General features: G+C 41.3%; 1 protein-coding gene across 1 annotated transcript in view; it reads right to left on the bottom strand.

Moving 5' to 3' along the window:
- Nucleotides 1-4,338: 4,338 nt before the first annotated feature.
- Nucleotides 4,339-23,594, bottom strand: part of LOC146577198 (protein NLRC3-like) — a 48,805-nt gene continuing 29,549 nt past the window's right edge. The window contains exons 8-9 of the mRNA XM_085252180.1: nucleotides 5,933-5,979; nucleotides 4,339-5,784 (exon numbers count right to left, since the gene is read on the bottom strand). Coding sequence (XP_085108306.1) covers nucleotides 5,255-5,784; nucleotides 5,933-5,979 — 577 coding nt within the window. The 3' untranslated portion in view covers nucleotides 4,339-5,254. The remainder of the gene's footprint in view (nucleotides 5,785-5,932; nucleotides 5,980-23,594) is intronic.

The raw sequence follows: 23,594 nt of genomic DNA, 5'->3' as shown, positions 1-23,594 counted from the left end.
GCTGCTCTGTATTTGTGCAGTTTGTAGTGTGTCCTGGGAAACGTAGCACACATGGTGTTCTTCTGCTGTTTCCTCCTTTCACTGAGTGTGAAACACTGACGCTGTGCTGTTGTTCACAGAGGGGAGCTGATTCTAGCTGCAGCTGGACTCTGTCATCTAACTGAATGTGTTGGTGCTGATCACGGGGCTCTGAGGGGGGAGCAGCAGGAGGACTCTGGATGCTGACGTCAGTGTATCTGTGGAAGCTCCCACAGCGTGTCTGTCATTCAATATTGTGCTGTATATTGTATCTATGCAAAGATGAACAGACTGTGTGTTCACTGGTCTCTGTGCTGCAGCTCTGATGTCATCATCACTCCCTCCTCCACCCTCAGCAGTCCCAGCATGCTGCTGTGGTGCACCCCACCCTCACTCTACACCTGAGCCACAGACCACACCCTCCACCTCAATATACACCACAGTTTTCTCTGCTGTGGAAATGAGATCAGGAGGAAATCATCATTATTATTATTTAATAAACGCTCACATTAATGTGGGCTTATTTGTTTCATATTAGAAACATTAGTTGAGTGTTTTTAGTATAAAATGGTGAAAGTCCCTCTTTTTGCTCCTCCCCTCACCTGTGGATGGGCGGTGCTGTTACCGTGGTGACAGCTTGGATGTGTTTCAGTCCTGCCTGGTTATCACTGCAGGAATCTTTCACATTTATTACAGGTAATAACTCTGATTTTTCTGTGCATTATGAACCAAATGTATCCTGATACACACAGAGATGGATGAGCAGAGGTCACATGATGAAAGAACAAACATGGAGTCTTTGATTTATTTAGATATTTATTGATGAATGCAAACAAACCTGACACTGAACCATCGTCCAGCAGAACAAACCTGATCACATGACCTGCTGACCCAAACAGTGCAAAGCTCCATGGCAACAACAACAAACAGCCTCACATATGTTAACAGAGGCTGTTAGAAGCACAGAGTCTTTACAGTCTTTCTCCTGTTTGGACACAGATCTCTGCACATCTTCATCACAGTTACTCACAGACGTGCAGAGTGTGTGGATATCAAAGCTAAGTTTCCACCATGTTTGTAGTCTGTACTGGGACTCATGGAGCATCTCTCTATGAGCACTCAGTGCTTTAAACAGTGAGTCCCAGTTTAACCAGCAGCCTTCACACCACACATCACACAGACATGGAAACTTCAAACCTCAGACTGAAGACACCATCAGAAATAAACAGATTGTGATGAAGATGAAGAACTGGACCAGTTTGCTGTGGTTTCTTCTGTTCCTGTCAGAAATAAGAGTCTGGCAGCACTTTGCTCTCCTTCCACATGTTTAAGGAGGAAGTGAAGAAGAGCGAGTGAGTCGTCTTCCTCTGTGGGCCCAACATCAGGCAGCAGCCACGTATTTTTAAAAACCCAGCACACTGCTTCAGAAACACTGAGTCCAGGTGACCAGAGTCATGTGATCAGTGAGGTCTTCACTCAGGACGTCACTGCTTCAGGACCTGATTCAGAGGTTTATAAGGACGTGGATCATTGGTGCTGATGTTGTGTGAGAGCTGGTGAACCATGGGGAACATAAATAACAACCAGGCCATCAGCAGTTCTACCCCCAGCTCTAACACCTACATAATACACTATACATATAGTTATTGTTAAGGTTCAAATATTGAGGAAGGAGAGTACAAACAACCAGGTCCAGAAGAGCTTGGTCAAACAATTGATTTTAATGAACACAGGCGTGGGGGGACCAGCGCCGTACGCAGACAGCGCTGATCTCCGACTAATCAAAGCATAAACAGATATTTTATACCATCGGGGTTTGAATTTAATGACGCCCCTTCAACGTCACACAGATACATACATACATACGTCAAATCAAAACCACAATGACTTTTAACACAGTTTGAAAAGAACATTATCTCTATCTTCATGGCAGATGTTTCCTGTCAACCTTTTGACTGCCGCTTCTCCAAAACCACAGACCATGCTCTGCAGTAAGATACCACTTCTGCACGCCCGCAGTTGCAAGCAAACATGATTAACCTCTCACCTATAACTGAATGTATCTACTATGTGTGTGTCACGACCTCACTTGGCACTCTGTGTCACCTCTCACCTACTAACGCTCGCAGTCAAACAGAGGCCACTCTCACATGTGTCAGCAGTTTACTAAAACTATATATGTAGTATATTGAATAAATGTTTTAATCAAGAACCTCTACTAGAAGCTTAATAAAAGAATATAAAAGTATAAAAGATAATAATGAACAACCTGGTTATTCAAATAGCATCATCCAAACAGCTCCTCAGAATCAGCTGCACTTACACTCTGCTTTTAGTTTCACTTTTGCAAAAGCACGCTCTGCAAACCTGCAGTTTCCTGTCAAGACTTTGCACAGAGTGGACTCAGAATCAACAGAATCAGCCCATACACACTTAAGATTATAACAAGCATTCAAAAGCATTTAAGATCATAGATTCAACTCAACAGTTTAAAGTGGTTATAACTGCACCTGTAGTAAAGGCTAATTGGGTACCAAAATGTTTAAACATCTGAATGCAATATCAATGCTGTAGATTATATTATTAATGCAATGGTAATGATGATGATTATTAACAGTAGCAACAAAATAATTTCCCTGATCTCCACATTATATAGGTTATAGTATGTTCTATATAAACGTAGCTGAAGCAGTTTCATTTGTAGATTCACGCTGCACTTCACATGTTTGTCCACCAGATGGCAGCACAGAGGCCTGTGTTGGAAAGCTTTGAGTAATGAAGCGTTTTCAATCCAAGCTTCAGAAAGCTTCATGTGGTCATCAAGGAAGCAACCAGGAAATATCTGCTGTGTGTAAAAACAGCAACACAAGAATCCAGGATGAAGACAAGAAACTCAAAGCTCACAAAACAGGTGGAGCTAATTTTGTGACGTGTTTCTGTAAAAACACCACAGAAGTGAATCATCAAAGTTTCCATGTGAGCTGATGATGCTGCTGCAGAGTTTCTGTGAACCTCCTGTGACCCCGCCTCCTCATACAGAGACATCTGATTGCTCTTCAAACTGCATCACGTGGACACATGTGATTGTGTGTTGTAGTATTGATCCCAATGCTGGTATCAGTCCTGGATCAATAACACTGGATGGATGCGTTCAGCATGGAGCCCCTGAGCTGTGTTACAGACAAACATGGAAACTGACAGGTCTGTGTCATTCACAGTCTGTAACACTTCTAAACAACAGAGGCTGACCCAAGTGCCTCAGAGCCAGGCACGCTCACATCACAGCTCTCTAAATAAGCCAGTTTCAAAATAAGAGCTGAAAGCTGTGTTTGCTTGTGTTAGCTTATTATTGTGGAGACTAACATTCAGTGATCATGTGTTCAGACTCATAATGATTACTCTCAGAAATCCTGATCTTTGTATTTACTGTGTGTTGGATCAATAACTGAGATTCATGGTATCACACAGCTGTGCTGCTGCTGATGTCAGCACATCTGGAACAATACGAGGTATCTGCTACCAGACTGAGCAGGACGTGAGACCTGTGGACTGTTTAAAGCTGTCCCTCCACAGCTCACTCAGACCTGATCCACACCTCAGTGATATTCTCTGACTTCCTCAGTAGAGACAGAAACCATTCAGATCTGGGACCATCAGCTGACTGATGATGTCACACAGACTGTGTTTTTCAGGAACAGTGATTCTGATGTGAGCCTGCTAGCTGACAGCAGACCTGATGAAAGCACATGTTCACATCTGTGAGGACAGACTGGACTCTTTGACTGCACCTTGGTTCTCCTCAGAGGTCTGTACAGGAGCATGTCCACCCCCACTGAAGATCTCAGTCACTGTGAAACATAGAAAGCTGCTTGTGTGGCCTCTGCCTCACATGTAGATACAGCTACAGGTTTCTCTGTCAGTCAGACTGAAACAGTGTCCTGATGCTGCATCATTCAGCTCTGTGCCCCAGTCAGCATCACTGGGAGCTACCAGTGTTTCTGCCCTTTTCCTGTAACACTACACTCAGCACAGGCTCAGCTGGTATCCAGTGTTGGACTTTGGCTTCAGCTGCTGTGATAGATCCTCTAACATAGATCAGCTCTGCTACATGTTGTTAGATAAGTGCAGCTGCTGTCATGTCCTGATGTTTCTCTGGCTCAGCAGCTTCTCCATCAGAGGTTCACATGGAGCTGATCCAGTATCTCCAGTAACTGTGTTCTGTGCCTCACTGGTTCATCCTTCTGTCTGTGTGACGTCAGTCAGATGTTGAAGTTAAACTCTGTAATCTTCACTGTGTCACAGAGTTCAGTGAGTCCCGTTATTCACAGTATCAATCAGATCATCAGAGAACAGCTGATCAGCAATCAGTGGTGCCAACAGCGCCTCCTGTGGTGAGAGGATGCAATAATGCAATGTAGCATTTTTCCACTCAACACTTGCAGTCATGGAAACTGTCTGTTGGATCTGTGTGACGTTGCTTTCTTGGTTAGAGTTCCTCACAAATGTCCAGATGATTCTTCTAATGAGGCGTCGACCATGTTTGCAGCTCTTTGGAAGAAAACGTCGCCCTTTGCCATCCTTACTTTTCTTTGACTTCTTCAAATGCAGCTGAACTCCAGCTGGTATTTTCTTGGACTTTGCAGCTGTTTCTGGTCATCAGTTCATTCCTGCAAACCTCTGAAGCTGAACAACAATGATGCTGCATTGCTGGCTGATCCCAAAAGGTTGATTCTGTTCATCTGGACGTTTTCAGAAACGTTTGCTCACTGATCAGGTGACTTCTTCAGTCTCAGCTGACTGCAGCTTTACAAGCTTACAAACAGCACATTTGCACAATGACTGAAAGCAGCAGCACCTGATATATATGATACTAATATAATACATATACATATATAATCCATACTAATGATGAAGGAACTGAGCTCACAGTCCATTGTTCATTCAGTGAACTACTCAGTTTATTTTGGGCCTCAGAAATGCTCACTCTGTTTGTACATCACTGTCAGCAATAGACTCATTCTGCTGTGTGGACAGGAACACATGTGACATCACTTCCTGTTTGTTTGTGACTGAAGAAGTTTACAAGGAATCATTTAGAAGAGTTTCAAACATCAACTGATTGAATCCATGAATCTGAAAACGTGTTTGTGAGTGAAAGAGACAGACATGTACAGACTGAACTATCTGTTCAACAGTCAGAGTGTTTCTGTAACAGGAGACACTCTTTACACTCCACTCAGCACAGGGACACTGAGGAACCAGGAAACCAGAACCAAAACCCAGGATAAAGAGTTTGAGTGAATGTGGTGTTGAAGGTGTGGAGGTGGATCAGAGTGTCAGAGGAGACTCTGTAGAAGGACAGAGTGCCAGCAGGACAGTCCACATACACTGCTGCTCTGTTAGAGACAGAGGAGGAGGAGGAGATGGGTGTTTGTATCTTATTGTGACAGACAGACTGAGGACCATCATTATAGCAGCTCAGACTCCAGGACTGATCATTGTATCCAAACCAACAGTCAGCACTGTCTCTTTTCCTTCTGATGCTTCTGTAACTCACTGATATATCAACGTTTCCTCTCCACTCGACCTCCCAGTAACAGCGACCAGTCAGACCATTTCTACACAGCAGCTGTTTGCAAACATCAAATCTGTCTGGATGATCAGGATATGACTGAACCTCCTCCACACGTGTCACCTTCCTGTTGTTGTCAGACAGTTGGAGCTTTGTGTTCACTGTGTTTGTGTCGATTGTGAGTTGACAGGAATCTGATGGAGAGAACAAACACAATCCAGCTGCAGTTATTGATCCATCATCTGTTCATTGATTGACACTTTGATGATGACTCCTGACATGATGAAGATGGTTGAATGTGTGCTGCTTTGTTTTCATGAATCCCATTAAAAACACACTTACACTTCCTCAGACCTGGTCTCAACCATCGGACTCCAGCAGGCTCCACCCTGAAAGGAGGAGGGGGGTCAGAGCAGCACAGTCAGCATGCACACATGGACATTACATGGCTCTCACACACACACTGTTACACACTGAGCTCAAAGCTCGGCTCCACTGTTTTATTCAAAGAAATCTACATTTATTTATCAGCACATTTAAAAACAGCTTGAGCCAAAGTGCTGCACAGAGTAGAGAGAAAATAGGAAACATACACAGTAATGACTATAAAGACTGGTCAGGATTGAAAGCTACAGAGTACAAATGTGTTTCCAACCGGCTTTTAAAAATGTCCAGTGTTGGTGACGACCTGATGTGAAGGGCGACTGTTCCAGAGTTTGGCTGCAGCCATCGATAAAGCTCACCTCTGTTTTTACGTCTAGTTCTGGTCAGAAGCTGCTTATCTGCAGACCTGAGGGCTCCACTTGGATTCTTTTGTTAAAGAGAGATAAGATGGAGCCAATCCATTCACAGATTTAAAGACAACCAGATCTGGAAGTGGATTCTACCACGTACTGGTAACCAGTGGAAAAAGCTGGTGATGGGTCGTCTAGCACAGACCCACCGCTGGAAGCAGACAATTGATGAGGGAGAGAACTGTGACAGCGCCGTTCCTTCACTTGACCTCAGTCGCTCTCGTCTGCTCCCTCGTAACACTGCTCTTTATTGAGCTTACATGAATATGCACAAGTTCATTATGACGTCTTACACAGGTATGAACAAAGAGTACCAGTCTGTGCATAGTGTGTGTGTGTGTGTGTGTGTGTGTGTGTGTGTGTGTGTGTGTCTGTGTGTGTGTGTCTGTGTGTGTGTGTGTCTGTGTGTGTGTGTGTGTCTGTGTGTGTGTGTGTGTCTGTGTGTGTGTGTCTGTGTGCATAGTGTGTGTGTCTGTGTGTGTGTGTCTGTGTGCATAGTGTGTGTGTCTGTGTGTGTGTGTCTGTGTGTGTGTGTCTGTGTGTGTGTGTGTCTGTGTGTGTGTGTGTCTGTGTGTGTCTGTGTGTGTGTGTGTCTGTGTGTGTGTGTGTCTGTGTGTGTGTGTGTGTGTGTGTCTGTGTGCATAGTGTGTGTGTCTGTGTGTGTGTGTCTGTGTGTGTGTGTCTGTGTGTGTGTCTGTGTGTGTGTCTGTGTGTGTGTGTGTCTGTGTGCATAGTGTGTGTGTGTGTGTCTGTGTGTGCGCGTCTGTGTGTGCGCGCGCGCGTGTGTGTGTGTGTGTGTGTGTGTGTGTGCGCGCGTGTGTGTGTGTGTCTGTGTGTGTGCGCGTGTGTGTGTGTGTGTGTTCCAGATGTGACCCTGTGACCCCAAAGCTGGTGCTAAGAGTCCAGCGGTCCCCCTAACAAAGGGCTCTTATACTTAACCAGACACAGAGTAGGTGTCCTCCTACACCAGGGGTCTCAAACTCGTGGCCCGCGGGCCATTTGCTGCCCGCAGGACGATAGTTTTTGGCCCCACCTTAATATGAAAATGTAATGTTAGTTTGATAATGTATGACACTTTACACTCACATAGACACGTGGGAACGTGCACATGTAGGCATTCACGTGCTCGTGCACATAGACACAGACAGAGTTTGCAGCACACCGTAGGGGGTTTTATAATGGGGTCACTTCTATAAAGCTGGCTGTAACTAACAAAGGGGTGAAGATTTTTGCAGAGGGACACCGGCCTCATCTTCCCTTCTAGAAGTGCATGCTTAAATGAAGATGAATAAAGATGAATAAAGATTTTGTAAAAATGACACTGAGTCCGGTGCCATCTCTGGATGCTCGAGGAATAAAAAGAACCGGGGTAAAACTGATTTCGTAACAACTGCTACCGGCTTTTTATCTGCCGATCGCCGTGCTACGGTTGCAAGAAAAAGAAGCAGAAATGACGTTCTCTACGCGTTGAGACGTTCCCCGTCCGTCGGCTAAACGCTTGATTGAAACTTCAATGCGACAGTGACACCAAGTAGAATTATAAATGTCACATAGCCCCAAACATGTCTTTTTCAAAGCCTGCGGTGAAGAGAAAGGTTGGTGATGAGCACCGACAATTTCAGGAAAAGTGGGAAATGCAATATTTCTTTGTTGAGCACAGGGGCACCCCGACCTGTCTTATTTGCACAGAGAAAGTTGCGCTGCACAAGGAATACAATTTGAAACGTCATTACACAACTAGACATGCTGAGCTGGATGCAAAATACCAGGGAGACGAGAGAGCGAACCGGGTTGCCAGTCTTAAAACAGATCTACTGAGGCAGCAAGATTTCTCCAAGAAAGCAACCAAAGAGAATAATGCAGCAGTCGGAGCCACGTGGTTAGTGAGATGATTGCTAAAGCAGGGAAGCCATTCACAGAAGGTGCATTTGTCTAAAAGTGCATATTGCAGGCTGCAAATATAGTCTGTCCGGGAAAGAAAGGTCAGTTTAGCAACATCAGCCTTTCTGCCAACACCGCAGCAGATCGCATTTCTGACCTGTCAAGTGACATTTATGACCAACTGTGTGAGAAAGCCAAATGTTTCAGTGTATACTCAGTCGCTCTTGATGAGACCACAGACATCACCGACACTGCCCAGCTCCCAATGTATGTCCGTGGTGTTGATGACAGTTTTGAAGTGATGGAGGAGCTGCTCACAGTAATTCCAATGCATGGCCAGACCACCGCTCAGCAGATATTTACAAGCTGTGTGATGCCATTGAGAATGTTGGTTTGCCATGGAAGAGGTTTGTTGGAATAACAACAGATGGAGCGCCATCAATGACAGGGAGGAAACATGGACTGGTGGCACAAAACAAACTGGAAGAGGAAGGCGTGGAGGAGGCCATTGCTCTGCACTGCATCATCCATCAGCAGGTCCTTTGCAGCAAATGCCTGAAGTTTGACAATGTGATGTCTATTGTTGTGAAATGCATCAACCAAATCAGATCCAGGGGCTTAAAGCACCGAAGGTTCTGTGCTTTTTTAGAGGAAATGGAGTCAGAATATGGGGATGTGCTCGACTTCACTGAGGTACGTTGGCTCAGCAGGGGAAATGTATTAAAGAGACTTTTTGAGTTGAGAGCAGAAGTGAAGCCTTCATGGAGAAGGATGGAGTTAGTGTTCCTGTGCTAACTGATCCCAAATGGCTCATGGACTCAGCTTTTCTTGTTGATATGACACATGAGCTTAATGTACTGAACAAGACGTTACAAGGCCAGGGGCAACTTGTCAGTGCTGCCTATGACAACGTGAGAGCATTCTCCACAAAACTGGCGCTCTGGAAAGCTCAGCTCTCTCAGACAAACCTTTGCCATTTCCCAGCATGCAAGGCACTCGTGGATGCAGGCACACCATTCAGTGCTGACGAGTATGTTGATGTCATTTTGAGGCTACAGGAGGAATTTGATCACAGATTTGCTGACTTCAAGACACACAGAGCCACCTTTCACATTTTTGCGGACCCCTTCTCCTTTGATGTGCAAGATGCCCCTTCTGTGCTTCAAATGGAGCTCATTGAGCTGCAGTGCAACTCTGAACTCAAAGCAAAGTTCAGGAAGGTGAGTGGAAAAGCAGACAAGCTTGGACAATTTTTGAGAGACTTGAGCCCTAGTTTCCCTCGGCTTTCCCGAATGTTCAAGCGGACCATGTGCCTTTTTGGTAGCACATACTTGTGCCAAAAGCTCTTCTCCACTTTGAACTTCAATAAGTCCAAGTACAGGTCCAGACTTACGGATGATCATCTTCAAGACATACTGAGGGTCGCAACTGCTTCCTCCCTCAGGCCAAATCTGGCTCGGCTATGCGAGAGGAAACGCTGCCAGGTCTCTAGCAGCAAGGAGTAGGCAAGAGAAGCCATGTTCAGAAGAACAGTTCATTTTCTACAGTGTTCCATTCATGTTCAGAAGAAGGTTATAGAACTGTTAATACAGACATTTCAATCTAAATACAGCAGATATAGAAGACTGAAAGAAACACACAAGTTCACTGACTAAAAATATCTTATTATTGTTTTATTTATGTATTACAGATTGATTTATTTTCTTATTAATTCTTAATTTGTTTATTTATTCTTCATATTTTGTGTTAAAAAAATAAAAATAAAGAGATTTGAGAAGATTGGAATTTTTTAACCATGCCTTTCTTGTGGAAAACCTAATGCGGCCCAGCCTCACCCAGACTCTGCCTGCAGCGGCCCCCAGCTAAATTGAGTTTGAGACCCCTGTCCTACACCATAAATCAGTAAGAGAGGGTACGACCTCTCTCATGGCCCCAAGTGGTGTGTGCATGCCAGAGCACTCTGGAAGGCACACAGAGTCTTTACAGACTACTCAGGATCAAACCTCTATCATCATGCAATCGATTATACAACTCTAAGCATATATGAGTAAATATTTCTAAGCATAAATGACAATCAACAATATAAACCTTACAGCTGGTTTTAATAACAGAATTCATTTGTTTCTCAAATGAGAAAGAGCTATCGAGAAACACTCCTAAATCTTTAGTTCTGAACTTTTCCAGTGGGCCAAGGTCAACATTATTAGATAATGCTAATTCTTTTCCCTTACATTATAACAATGTGAGGAGTTAATGCTAAGTATACTGCCATTAGCGGCTAATTCTAATTAGGGGTGAATAATTATTAGTAGCTAATGCTAATTTGACGTGAATTAGCATTATATTAGTGAGGAGTTAATGCTAAGTAGGCTGCCATTAGTGGCTAATGCTAATTTTAGATGAAAAAGCATTAGCAGCTAATGCTCATATTGTTTTCCTTTGCTTTGTAAGAATGACAGCAGCTAATGATACGAAGTCTACTATTATTAACTATTGTTAATTTGATGTAAATTAGCATTATCCGATAATGGTAACCCTTTTGCCCTGCATTATAACGATGTCAGGAGTTAATGCTAACTAGGCTGCCATTAGGGGCTAACTCTAATTAGGTGAATAATTATTAGCAGCTAATGCTAATATTGTTTTCCCTTCCCTTTTAACAATGTGAGCAGCTAATGCTAATTTGATGTGAATTAGCATTATATTAGTGAAAAGATAATGCTAAGTAAGCTGCCATTTTTAACTAATGCTACTTTGACGTGAATTAGCATTATGTGCTAATACTAATACTGTTTTCCCTTACTTTTTAACAATGTGAGCGGCTAATTCTAAGTATGCTCTTGTAAATAGCTAATTCAAATTTAGTGTGAATTAGCATCATTCAATAATGCTAACACTGTTTTCTCTTACTTATTAAAAATGATAGTAGCTAATACTAATACTCTTTTCCATTGGGTAACAACGATGTGAGGAGTTAATGCTAAGTAGGCTGCTTTTAGAGGTTTATTCTAATTAGGGCTGAATAATTATTAGTAGCTAATGCTAATACCGTTTTCTCTTTCCTTATAACAATATAAGCAGCTAATGCTAATTTGATGTAAATTAGCATTATATTAGTGAGGAGTTAATGCTAAGTAGGCTACCATTAGCAGATAAATCTAATTTGAGGTGAATAAGCATTAGTAGCTTATGCTAATACCCTTTTCTCTTGTGTTATAATGATGTGAGACGTTAATGCTAAACAGGCTTCCATGGGCTACTCCTTTCCCTTGCATTATAAAGATGTGAAGAGTTTATGCTAAGTAAGCTGCCATTAGCAGCTAATGCTAATACTGTTTTCACTTTCTTTATACAACTTGAGCAGCTATTGCTAAGTAGGCCACTTTTCTCTGCTAAGGATTTGTGTGACCATGATGGAAACTCTGATAAGCTAATGCTACTAAGCTAATGCTGTTTCTGGGCCCTGTTAGAATCAATATTTCATTCTCATTCTGTTGTTTGACAACAATAACAGAAAAATGTGCACTTCAGAACAAATTTATTGTGAATTCAGCTGTGAATGTACAGTTTGTCATTATTTAAGCTTCCATTTCCAAATGTTAGCTGACACTTTATTAGGTACACTGGTATCTATATCAGGTACACCTGTGACCTAAATGTTCCTGCAAACAGACTCCTTGGAGACCCCTACATAAATATCTATGAACTATCCAGCTAGACTAGTGTGTCTGTCCCTGAAAATATTCCTGCATGTGTGATTGTTCATGTGTCATCTGCAGGAAACAAACAGGAAGTGAGTGAAAGACACAGGAAATGTTTCCAGCTCTTCCTCCTCTATCAGATTTTCTCTCCATACCTGAGAGTGTCCAGTCTCCAGCCTGGATCCTTCAGTCCAGCCGACAGCAGCTTCATTCCTGAGTCACCTGGATGATTGTAGCTCAGGTCCAGCTCTCTCAGATGGGAGGGGTTGGAGCTCAGAGCTGAGGCCAGAGAAGTACAGCCTTCCTCTGTGATCAGACAGCCTGACAGACTGCAGACACACAAAACAACAATCTATCTGTCAACAGTTGTTTTCTCTTTGTCACAATAACATCTATCCATCCATTGTAACTTTATTTATAAGTGACAATACCCAACAGACAACAACAGTCATCTGAAGCTGTTTAACAGTGTAAGGTAACAGCCTTCACTTTGAGCAGCACTTGGTGATGGTGGGAAGAAGAACTCCCTTTGACACAAAGATCCTCCCAGTGAAAACAGGCTCCAGGAGGAGCATCTACCATGACTGGTTGCAGGGTGAGGGGAAAGAGAAGAGATGAGCTCAGAGAGACAAGAACAAAACAGAGAGACAAAAGTTAAGGACATGCAGTAGTGACATATAAAAGCATCAGGAGTGAAAAGAGGGGAGAAGAAAGCAGAGCATCATGGGAAGTCCACCAACAGCCTGAGCCTATAGCAGCATAACTCAGGGATGGTTCAGGGTCACCTGATCCAGCTCGAACTATAAGTTTTATCAAAAAGGAAAGTTTGAAGCTGATCTTCAAAGTAGAGAGGGTGTCTGTCTCCTGAACTCAAACTGGGAGCTGCTGCCACACCCAGTCCAACATAGCCAGGCTTTCTTTGCTGCTTTGACAAAACCTCAAATCCCAGTCAGAGATGATGAGCATCATCACAGTGATGATCATTTCTCTGTAACCCAGGCTTTCTGCTTCAGAATCTGTGCATGCTCACAGAACAAGGAGACCTTTAAACATCATTTCACTAAATGGATGGACTGAGCTCAGCCTACAGATGAACTGGTGCCAGAGATCATAAAGAACATCAAACAGTCAAATTCAACACTTTTAATGGAAATATGAGATTAATGCTGCAGACAATCATGAAGCTGCTGAATTCATGAACATCAAGAATGCAGCGAGTGGTAAAATAAAGATCTGACCTCAGTGTGCTCAGTGTTCCTGTCTATTCCTAACATATTCCTAACATGATAGCTGCACTTTAGAGCTCTAAAACTGGAACTGACACATGTTTAAACTCTACATGTTACTCAGTACATTCAGTTCTGACACTCGCCCACAGTCCAACAAAGGAAACATGGAGATCACATCAGTTTGTCACCAAAGTCAAATTTTTAGGGCAACTTAACCTGTTATAATCTCGTTAACTCATTAACTGATTAACGTCAGCAATTATTTTAATCACAGTTTTTAAAATCATGATTATTGTGAAAGTGCTCACTGGCTCTGAATATAAAAGCCATGGGTCACAGGAGGGATGTTGATCAGTGCTGGCTTGAAATGGGCGTCATTATGCGTTTCAGCCAATGGGAGCATTGAGGGTGGGCCTAATACTACTGCAGCGCTCACATGACCCAGGACAGAGAGAAAGGGGCGGGGACAGAAACATGGAGACAGGTACAGATCTTTGACATGTTCATTTTAAACTGTTCCAGGAGGCAGTGTTGATACAACTAAAGTTATCTGTTGTTGAAGAAGTCGGTCTGAGGAACGTTCTTAGGATCAACAAATGACGGCATGTATGAGCCTCAAGACGCACCGTCACAAGAAGAACACATGAGCTGTAGAAAAAGGAGAGACTACGAAAGCCACGGCGTTACAACGTGAACATGCTGTTGGTCTCTCTGGAGACTACTGGACGTAGCTGTGTAACCATGGTTACCTGGGAGTTACAGAAACGTGCAGAACATGTGATTCATGTTGCACAGCAGTGGGACATTTGAAATAAAGTCAGCACACTCAGTACAGATAGTGCATCAAATATGATGCTGCTGCCAGACGTCTGCCTTTGAACACGTCCCTGCATCGCCCACAACACCAAGGTTGCCATGGCAATCACAGCTGACAGGGACAAAGTGCACAGCTGGAAGCCTGCAGGTATATTTAACATGATGTATTTCTCAGTGTCCTGTCGGTGTGTGAGAGACAAACAGCCTCTGTATGTGTGTGTAAATACAGCATGAATATGTAGAGGACATGTTTGTGGATATAAGTAAATGAAAGCTCTGCGTCATTTGAATCTTTGACTCTTGTTTCTGTTGCAGGTCTGTGACTGAACTTCTGGGAGGAGAAACGTTGGTTTCATGCTCTGTGATTCTGTGTTTTGTCATCTCTCTCAGGTGATGGAGAGCTCAGATGATGACCCCGCCTACGTGGTCAAATTCAAGTCTACATTCAGAACAGACCTGGAGACACGCAAGAAAAATGCCAACATTGTATATGTGAAAACTGCTGCTGGAGCCAGATTCAAGGAGCTCAAGTGTTTACCCAGATCTTACTGAACTTACTGCAGGAACAGAGGGTTGTTGGAGGGAAACCTGTGGAAGCAACAACATCCGAGCCACCAGAGAAGAAGTTGGCCCTGTTGGTGCTTCATCAGAGTGTGAACAGGAGGAAGACTCAGCTGAGAACAGTGTGGTGGACACAGAGCAGAGCCCACCATCAGTACAGAGGCCTGTCCATTAGAGTGCTGCTCCAACATGCAGCACATGTACTTGGCCACAGCTGCAACATCTGTACCTGTGAAAGCTTCTTCTCTGTTGCTGCTCATATTGTGCAGAAGAAGAGAGTTTCTTTATCATCAGAAAATGTCAATGAGCTTGTGAGTCTTAGCAGCTGGCTCGGTGCAGAGGAGGAAGAACATGTCAGTCAGAGGAAGATAAATGCAGTTCATGTTGTCAACTCAACCTGGACTGTTGAAAGAGTTTTTCTTTGTCTGGTTTCTGACTGAGATTCTCCAAAGGAAATCCAGCACAAACACACACTTCACACACTCAAAGTCCTGCACAGTAAATGAGCTGATGAGCGTTTGTGCTGCTGCCTGATAACAGAACAATAGTTCTGCTGCTTCCTGTTCTGCAAACACACATTTATAAATGTTCACTTGCTGTTGATCAAAGGTATGTTGGTGGCTCTGGACGCTGAGGGAACTTTGTAAAAAACTAGATCAAATGTTAACGTCCTGGCAGAGGCAAAGAACTTTGATTTGATATTTGATTAGATTCATGTTTCAGCTCAGACTGACAGAAATATTTGAACTGCTGCTGTGTTAAAGGGAACACTGCTGTTAGAAAGCACCTGATCTGTTTCTGCACACTGAATGTTGCACTTCTCATACTGCAGTACTATTAAAATAAGTACACAATGCACTACTTTTGAACTCATGATTGAATGTTGCTGTAACAAAGCCATTAATGTGATTCAAAGTGTTCATGGTTTCCCAGCACAACAAATGATTGCACAAGTGTGACTGATCCACTTTCTAATGTGTGTGTAGCCCACACTGTGTGTCACTGTGTCACAGGTGAGTCTGTGTGTCCAGGTTCTATGAGGACAACAGGATATAGTGACTGAGTCCAGCAGCTTAAAGTCTGACTCCATCCTCCATTTAAATAACTCACAGCAACAACTGAATAGCTTTGCCTTTGTGTAGCTGACACTTCATTTTAATGTCCTTCTATTCTGGTTCATCTGGTCTCAGTTTCTATAAGCACACAGGTTTCATCAGGACTCTATGACCTCAGTAATCTTTGCTGGGCCTTAATGCTCTGAACAAAGCTGCACATCACAAGACTAAATAGAAATGAATCAGTCTTTCATTCTCACTGCTGTTTGACTTCAGCTCTCAATGTCCCACCATAACCCATGGAAAGAATTACTGTCCATCCAGGCTGCTGAACATGAAGCTGAAGAAGGTGGAGTATTGTGAGGGCTGATGGAGATGATGATGAGGAATCCAGGAGCAGTGGGTGGATGGCAGCATCAGCATGAAGGATCAGTGTGAGAACACATCATCCACAAAGGAAACCAGTCTGAGTGTCTGACGCTCTTGTTAGAAAGACGCAGTCCCAGCAGTTAGCTTGTCTGCTAGTTAGCTGAGAGCTAACTCACTTGTACATTGAATACCAAACTGTGTAAACCAGGGGTGTCAAACATATGGCCCGTGGGCCAAATCCAGCCCTTGAGATAATTTCATATGTCAAATATTGATGAATTTTCAGGCTTGCTGATAATCAATGTGAGCACGGCTGAGATGTTATTCTGATGAGCAAACCATGTGGCCAAACACTTTAAGAGACAGACTGGGATCATACCATTATGTGAAAGAGGACGGAAATGTCCCATAGACAGCAAGGGTAGTGGTAGAGACCAGTACACAGAGAAATGGGAGCTGTATTGAAATGCAAGCGTGTCAGGAAAGAGTGAAAAGGCAAAATGAGCAGCATCTGGCTGCATTTCAGTGATATTGGAGACCACAAAGCTGAGTGCAACATTTATACAGGAGATATACAGGAGACGCTGAGAGCAGAACTGATAAAATTAGGAGCTGGCTAAAGTGAGACCCATTTTTATTTCCACCCATTTTCCATTGTGGAGGACAAAAGGTTTCAAACTGGTCCAGGTCTTAAACCTCACGTGTTCTTCCTAATAGCAGTAAATGGATAGAAATAAGGCTTTTATGAAAACACTGAATAAAACTTGCTGCCTTCAAAAAGACTAAATGTACAGTTCAGTATTGAATACTACATAAAATAAACTATATATAAAGTGTGTCTGAATGGCAGAGATGCAGAAATATGTGCATGTAGCACAGAGCCACGGCTCAGTGTCTGAATGAGTCTCACAGACCTGAATGTGCTGTTGAAGCCATTTATAATTATAACGTAATTCTTTACTCGTTTGATCTGCTCCTTACCACAAGCCACGAGACGTAGAAGGTTTTGGACTTTTAACTATATTTTCTGAAGTTTTACAACTTTTCTTACTGTTAAAAACCTCGTTATGGCCATTCATGCTGTACAAAGTAATTAGACATGTGTGGTATCTACAGAAACGTCAGAATCTCAGCTAAAAGTTCACAAAACCATCTCAACAACCACCAAACAGCTGAAACAGCAGGTGAACAGATCACACAAAAAAGATGTAAACACAAATCCCCCTGATCATCTGTTTTTTAAACATGAAGCGTAGTTTTGGATGTTCATTTACTGCTGGTTCAGTGAATTTTGGTTGGACAGTGATGAAACCTGCAGCCTCAGAATCTGTGAGAAGTCTGCTTTCAGCACGCAACAGCATTGTTGTGTTGTGTGCTGTGGATCCACCTCTGCAAACTCATCACTGTTTCACCATCATGTTTCTACTTAGAAAATAACAAAGGAAGCAGTTCCCAGGAACTACTTCCTGTCTTGTTAACATAAGAGTACGTTGCCCTTCAAAACACCTCCACTTCTCCTCTTATTAGAGGACTGCCTTATTATTAATCTGCTAATTCTGTCAGTTGATGAAAGAAAAATGCTTGATCTCACCTGAGAGTTTCCAGTGTACAGCGTGGACTCTTCAGTCCTTCAGACAGAAGCTTCACGCCTGAATCCTTCAGGTTGATGTTACTCAGGTCCAGCTGTCTCAGATTAGAGGTCTGAGAGCTGAGACCTGAGGCCAGAGCTTCACAGCTTCTCTCTGACAGGTCACAGTCACTCAGTCTGAAAAATAACAGATAAACAATTACAAAAATAAAACACGTATGTTGAAGTGTAATGAGATACTATTATATTTAGCAATATTTAATCTTGTTTTGTCAGGAAACTGAGCACTGATGCAGAGCAACATGTGGAGAGAATCAGAGGAGAAGAAGTGAAGAGAGAACAGCAGTAAAACAACACTGAATTGTTCAGTGTGCTTTTGATATCAACAGAATGTGTCAAATTTCTTTATTTTGTATTTGTTTTAGTAGAATTGATGATTATCACTTAGATAACAACCACAGGCCAGGTCTAAATTGCACTTTGGTGACATTTACACCCAGAAATATTTCAGAAACGTGGACAATTTGTGCTCCATTGTATTCAGTATTGAACAAACTGAGTACCGATGACCACTTAATATTTTTGATATTTCATTGGAGTTGTTCCACCTGATCTGTGTTAACTAGAATAAACATTTAAAAGCTAAAGCTATGATCACATATGTACTTACAGAGCTTTGTTGGAGGCTTTGACCACTGACAGCAGCCTCAGAAGAGCCTTTTTAAAGACTCATGTTCTCACTTAGATCATTTATTTCTACTTACATTTCATTCTGGGAAAAATGGGGATTACTTTGAAAATGGGAACTATTTTCCCCAAAAATCAGCCCTGGATTAGTAAATCACTCCAACATGTTCTCAGGCAGAAGAAGCTGTCTTGTTATGAGGGAGAGAAGAAAAGCAGCTAAAATCAGGTGTAAAAGTAAAGCAGAGGATGAGCTGAATAAAGGACACTCAAGGCTGGCTTGGAAAGGAATGAAGTCCATGGTGGGGATGCAGAACAAGGAGCAAAGATGAATGTGATGCTGAATCAGCAGAAGACTTGGACTCATTGGATTCCAGCTTTTTTTTTTATTGACATTTTAGAATCACTATACAATACCATCAACTTCAGCTATCTTTCAGTACATATATTTTTTTCTTTTTTTCTATATTTAAACAACTAAAATATCCATACAATAAGAATGAAAGAAGAAGAAAAGAAAAAGAAGCAAAACAGGAAACAACAAACAACATAAATAAAAAATACATAAGGAAAAAGAAAAAGGAAAGAAAAATAAATAAATAAATATAGGGAGTGTGTTTTTGTTTCCATTAATGTAACTAATTTTTCCTGTAGTCTTCTAGTAGTTAACAAAGTCAAAATCTAATGCAAAAGCAAAAACTGGCCTGCGTTTTCTAATGTAGTCCATCCATTTCTTCCATCGTGATACAAACAGGTCCCTCTTGTAGTTCACATCTGCTGTCATTTTCTCCATTCTGTAAATGTCCAGTGTGATGTTCATCCACGTGTTCATAGCTGGGCTCTCTGAAGAAAGCCATTTTTTTGTGATGGCTTTTTTGCCTGCTGCCAGTAAAATATTAAACAAGTATTTATCGTTCTTTGTCCATCCTTCTGGCATAAGTCCAAAACGTAGAGTTTTACTTTCCAAAGGTAAATATCTTCCAAATGTCTCGTGTATCGCTGCATGTATTCCCTTCCAATAAGTTTTAATAACATGACAGTCCCAGAAAATATGATAGTGATTTGCATTCGTATTTCCACAATTTCTCCAGCAAGCGGGAGGGTTACCTTCATAGTGAGATTTTTGGTAAGGTGTAATAAAATATCTTATCAGGCATTTCCACCCAAATTCCCGCCAGCTCTGTGAGCTGCTACATTTCCATTGATATGCCCACATTGTTGTCCATTCTTCCTCCTTTATCTCTATTCCTCCCTCCATTTCCCATTTTGTTTTGATATACAAGGTTGAGTGTAATTTCATATTTGTTAATCCTTTATAGAGGTCACCTATAATACCTCTATTTTTATTTGAACTGCCCTTTTAAATACGTCTATCAGCTGTTTACTCAGTTCAGCCTTAGCTTTTATCGTTTTATTGACAAAATGCCTCATCTGTAGATATCTATAAAAATCCTGTGTTTCTAATGAATATTTATCTTTCATTTTATCAAAACTAATTAGTCTGCCTTCCTCCATTACCATACATAAAGCTGTTAATCCTTTATATGTCCAATCTTTGAATCTGGTGTCCAATTTATTTGGAGCAAAATGTGTGTCATATGCACACCACTTAAGAACTGCTATATCCTCTTCTAGTTTATATTCTTTTATTACTGTTTCCCAAATTTTAAAAGTCAACTTGATCCATGGTTTTCAATAGTTTTTATTAAATTTTGCAAGCTTCTGTCTGCTATAATTGTCATGATCCTGGGTCCTTTTGACCCAGCGTTTTGTGTTTTCTCTTCGCGATTTTGGTTCTGTTCTTCCTCTGGTTAATGTTTACTCTGTTCTGCCCGTGTGTTCCTGTATCCAGTCTGCGTTTCTTAGTTTGTGTCCTTTCATGTGCAAGTTCCTGTTTTATTGTGAAGGTCGGCGTCTTATGTGAGTGTTTTCAGTTTGCCTCCCTAGTCTCGTCATGTTTATCACTCCCAGCTGTGTCTCCCACCTGTGTGTAATCTCCCTGTGTTCTGAGTATATTTAAGTTGTATTTTCTGTCTTAGTAGTTGCTGGTTCGTCTGTGTTGTTTCCCCTCGGTCTCCCTGCGTCTCTCCGTATGTATTTCCCCGGACCTCTGCATCTTCGTTTCTGGTTTGTTTTGTTAGTTTTACCCAGTTTAGGTTTTCCTGTTTCACCTTCACCCACGCCATTGCTGTTTGTATTTTCTTTTGTTAAATAAACACTCACCTGCTCCAGAGCTGCTGCCTTTTGGGTCCTTTTCTACATTCCACACGGCTTGCCCCGGCAATCCGTGACAGTAATAGCTTATATGGGGATGGAGGTCAGACTCTCCTCAATAACTTTCCATTGAGCGTCATATGAAGGATTACATCAGCATATCATAGGCCTTAATTGTGCTGCCCAATAATATTCCCTAAGAGAAGGTAAGCCCCACCCCCTTTTCCTTTGTTAAGTTGTAGGGTTTTAAATCTAATTCGGGGCCTTTTTCCTTGTCATATATATCTTGACAAAATTTTATCCCATTCATTAAACTGTTTCTGGTTAATTTCTATTGGTAATGTTTGAAATAAATATAATAATTTAGGAAGAATATTAATTTTAATTGAGTCTATTCTCGAATATAAACTTAAATATGGAATTAGATTCCATCTCGCTATATGTTCCTTAATTTTTTTCTGTATTGGTAAATAATTTCGTTCTAATAGTTCTGTAAGATCCTTAGGTATTATGACTCCTAGATATTTAAAGTACTCTGTTTGCCATGCTAATTGATACTTATTTTTAATTTCTTCTGATGGAATATAGTTGTACTTAAGCAATTGTGTTTTACTCATATTAACCCTATATCCAGATAGTCGACCAAAGTATTCAAATGATTGGATTAATTTAGGTAAAGAGTTTGATGGTTGACCCAAAAATATTAAAATATCATCTGCATAGCAGGCTAATTTATGCTCCTTTTCATGGATATTAATACCTTCTACTTCTTTATTTTGTCTTATATATTGAGCCAATGGTTCCAGATATAACGCAAATAATAATGGTGAGCACGCACAGCCCTGCCTTGTTCCTCTTTGCAGCTTAATACTATTTGATAGGTAGCCATTAATTTTAATCCTTGCCGTAGGGTTATCATAAAGTGCCTGTATTGTCTTAATTATATTTTCGTGAAAGCCAAATGTATGCAAGACTCGGTAAAGAAAGTTCCAATTAACTGAATCGAATGATTTTTCTGCATCGATACTGATTACCATTGCTTCTATTTTATTCTTTTGAATATGATTAATAATTTGTAATGTCCGTCGCACATTATCTTGTATTTGGCGCTCTCGAATAAAACCTGTTTGATCATTATGAATTAGATTAGGTAAGAACTTTTCTAATCGTCGAGCCATGATAGATGTAAACAGCTTGTAATCTGTATTAAGAACACATATTGGTCTATATGACGCACATTCTAATTTATCCTTGTTTTCTTTTGGGATGGCAGAGATAATTGCTTCTTTCCAGCTAGAAGGTACTTGAGCCTTCTTTAGGATCCAATTCATTGTTAGAAGCATCACTGGTATTAATTCTTCTTTTAGCTCCTTGTACCATTCTGCCGTATATCCATCTGATCCTGGAGATTTATTTCTGTTAACTTTACTTATTGCTATTCTTAGTTCCTTTTCTGTTATATCTTCAAAGTTTTATTCTGTTCTTCATTCAGTACTGGTAAATCAAGAGAATCTAAAAAACTGTTAATTTCAACTATACTACTCTCTGTGTTATTAGCATACAGAGTCTTATAAAATGTTTCAAATGCACTCTGAACTTCTATTGGTTTATTTTTTTATTAGTTTTGTCACTGGATGTTTAATTTTGTGAACTGTATTATCTGCTATTTTCTTTTTTAGTTTCCAGGCTAATACATTCATTGCTTTTGATCCTCCCTCATAATACCTTTGTTTAAGAAACATTGATTTTTTTTAAATTTCATATGTGGTCAAATCATTTATTTCATTTCTTGCTTTCCTAATTTCCTCCAATATATCCTGAGATGTTTTTCTTTCATGCCTTTTCTCTAATTCTTATTTTGTAGCTCTTCTAATTTCTTATTTCTCATCTTTTTCTTATAAGAGGATATTGCTATAATTTTCCCTATCAGGACAGCTTTTAAGGCATGGTAAATGGTAAATGGCCTGTATTTATATAGCGCTTTACTAGTCCCTGAGGACCCCAAAGCGCTTTACATATCCAGTCATCCACCCATTCACGCACACATTCACACACTGGTGATGGCAAGCTACATTGTAGCCACAGCCACCCTGGGGCGCACTGACAGAGGCGAGGCTGCCGGACACTGGCGCCACCGGGCCCTCTGACCACCACCAGTAGGCAACGGGTGAAGTGTCTTGCCCAAGGACACAACGACCGAGACTGTCCGAGCCGGGGCTCGAACCGGCAACCTTCCGATTACAAGGCGAACTCCCAACTCTTGAGCCACAATCGCCCCGTATAGGAGGCGCATCCCACAGTATAGGAGGAGACACCTCACCATTGTCATTAGTTTCCATATAGAAGTGAATCTCTTTCTTAATTTGTCCTTTAAAGTGAGGATCATTCAGTAAGCTTGAATTTAATTTCCAATTATTGAGTTTTGGTTGCACGTTTAAATCAACAGACAGGTATACTGGTGCATGATCGCTTAACTCTATTGCTCCAATTGCACAAGTGTTTATTTTATCTTTATTTTTCCCAAAAGTTATGAAATAATCTATTCTTGTGTATAACGAGTGCGGTGAGGAAAAATAAGTATAATCCCTTTGGTAGGGATGCAAGTCTCTCCATATATCAATTAGTCCCACCTCCTTCATCAATGTATTTATATTCTTAATTAATGTTTTAGTATTCTGTGCTTTTCTATTGGAAATATCTAGCTTTGGTTGTAGATGTATATTTAAATCTCCTCCGCAAATTAGGAAACCTACTGTCTCTGTTACCATCACATCTATAATTTTCTTAAAGAAATAAATATCGCTTCCAGGGGGTGCATATATATTTAACAACGTGACTGGGTTCCCCTCAATGTTTCCCCTTACCAAAATATAACGTCCCTCTTTATCACTTATCTCGGATATTTTTTCAAAGAGTAATTTGCTTGATAACAGGATAGCCACTCCTCTCCTTCGTCCAGTTTTATAGGAAGAGGAGAAAACTGTTGTATAACCCATTCTTTTCAGTTTTTCATGCTCCTTACAGTCTAGATGGGTTTCCTGTGGATACACTATTTGTACTTGTTCTTTCTTCATTTTAGTTAAAATTTTATTACGTTTAATTGGATTCGACA

Source organism: Mchenga conophoros, linkage group LG3 (assembly GCF_057382185.1).
Source record: "Mchenga conophoros isolate Kocher_MC1m ecotype Shallow Benthic linkage group LG3, M_conophoros_male_GT1.1, whole genome shotgun sequence".
In the NCBI taxonomy this organism is placed as follows: Eukaryota; Metazoa; Chordata; class Actinopteri; order Cichliformes; family Cichlidae; genus Mchenga; species Mchenga conophoros.
This window is presented reverse-complemented; position numbering and strand designations above follow the sequence as displayed.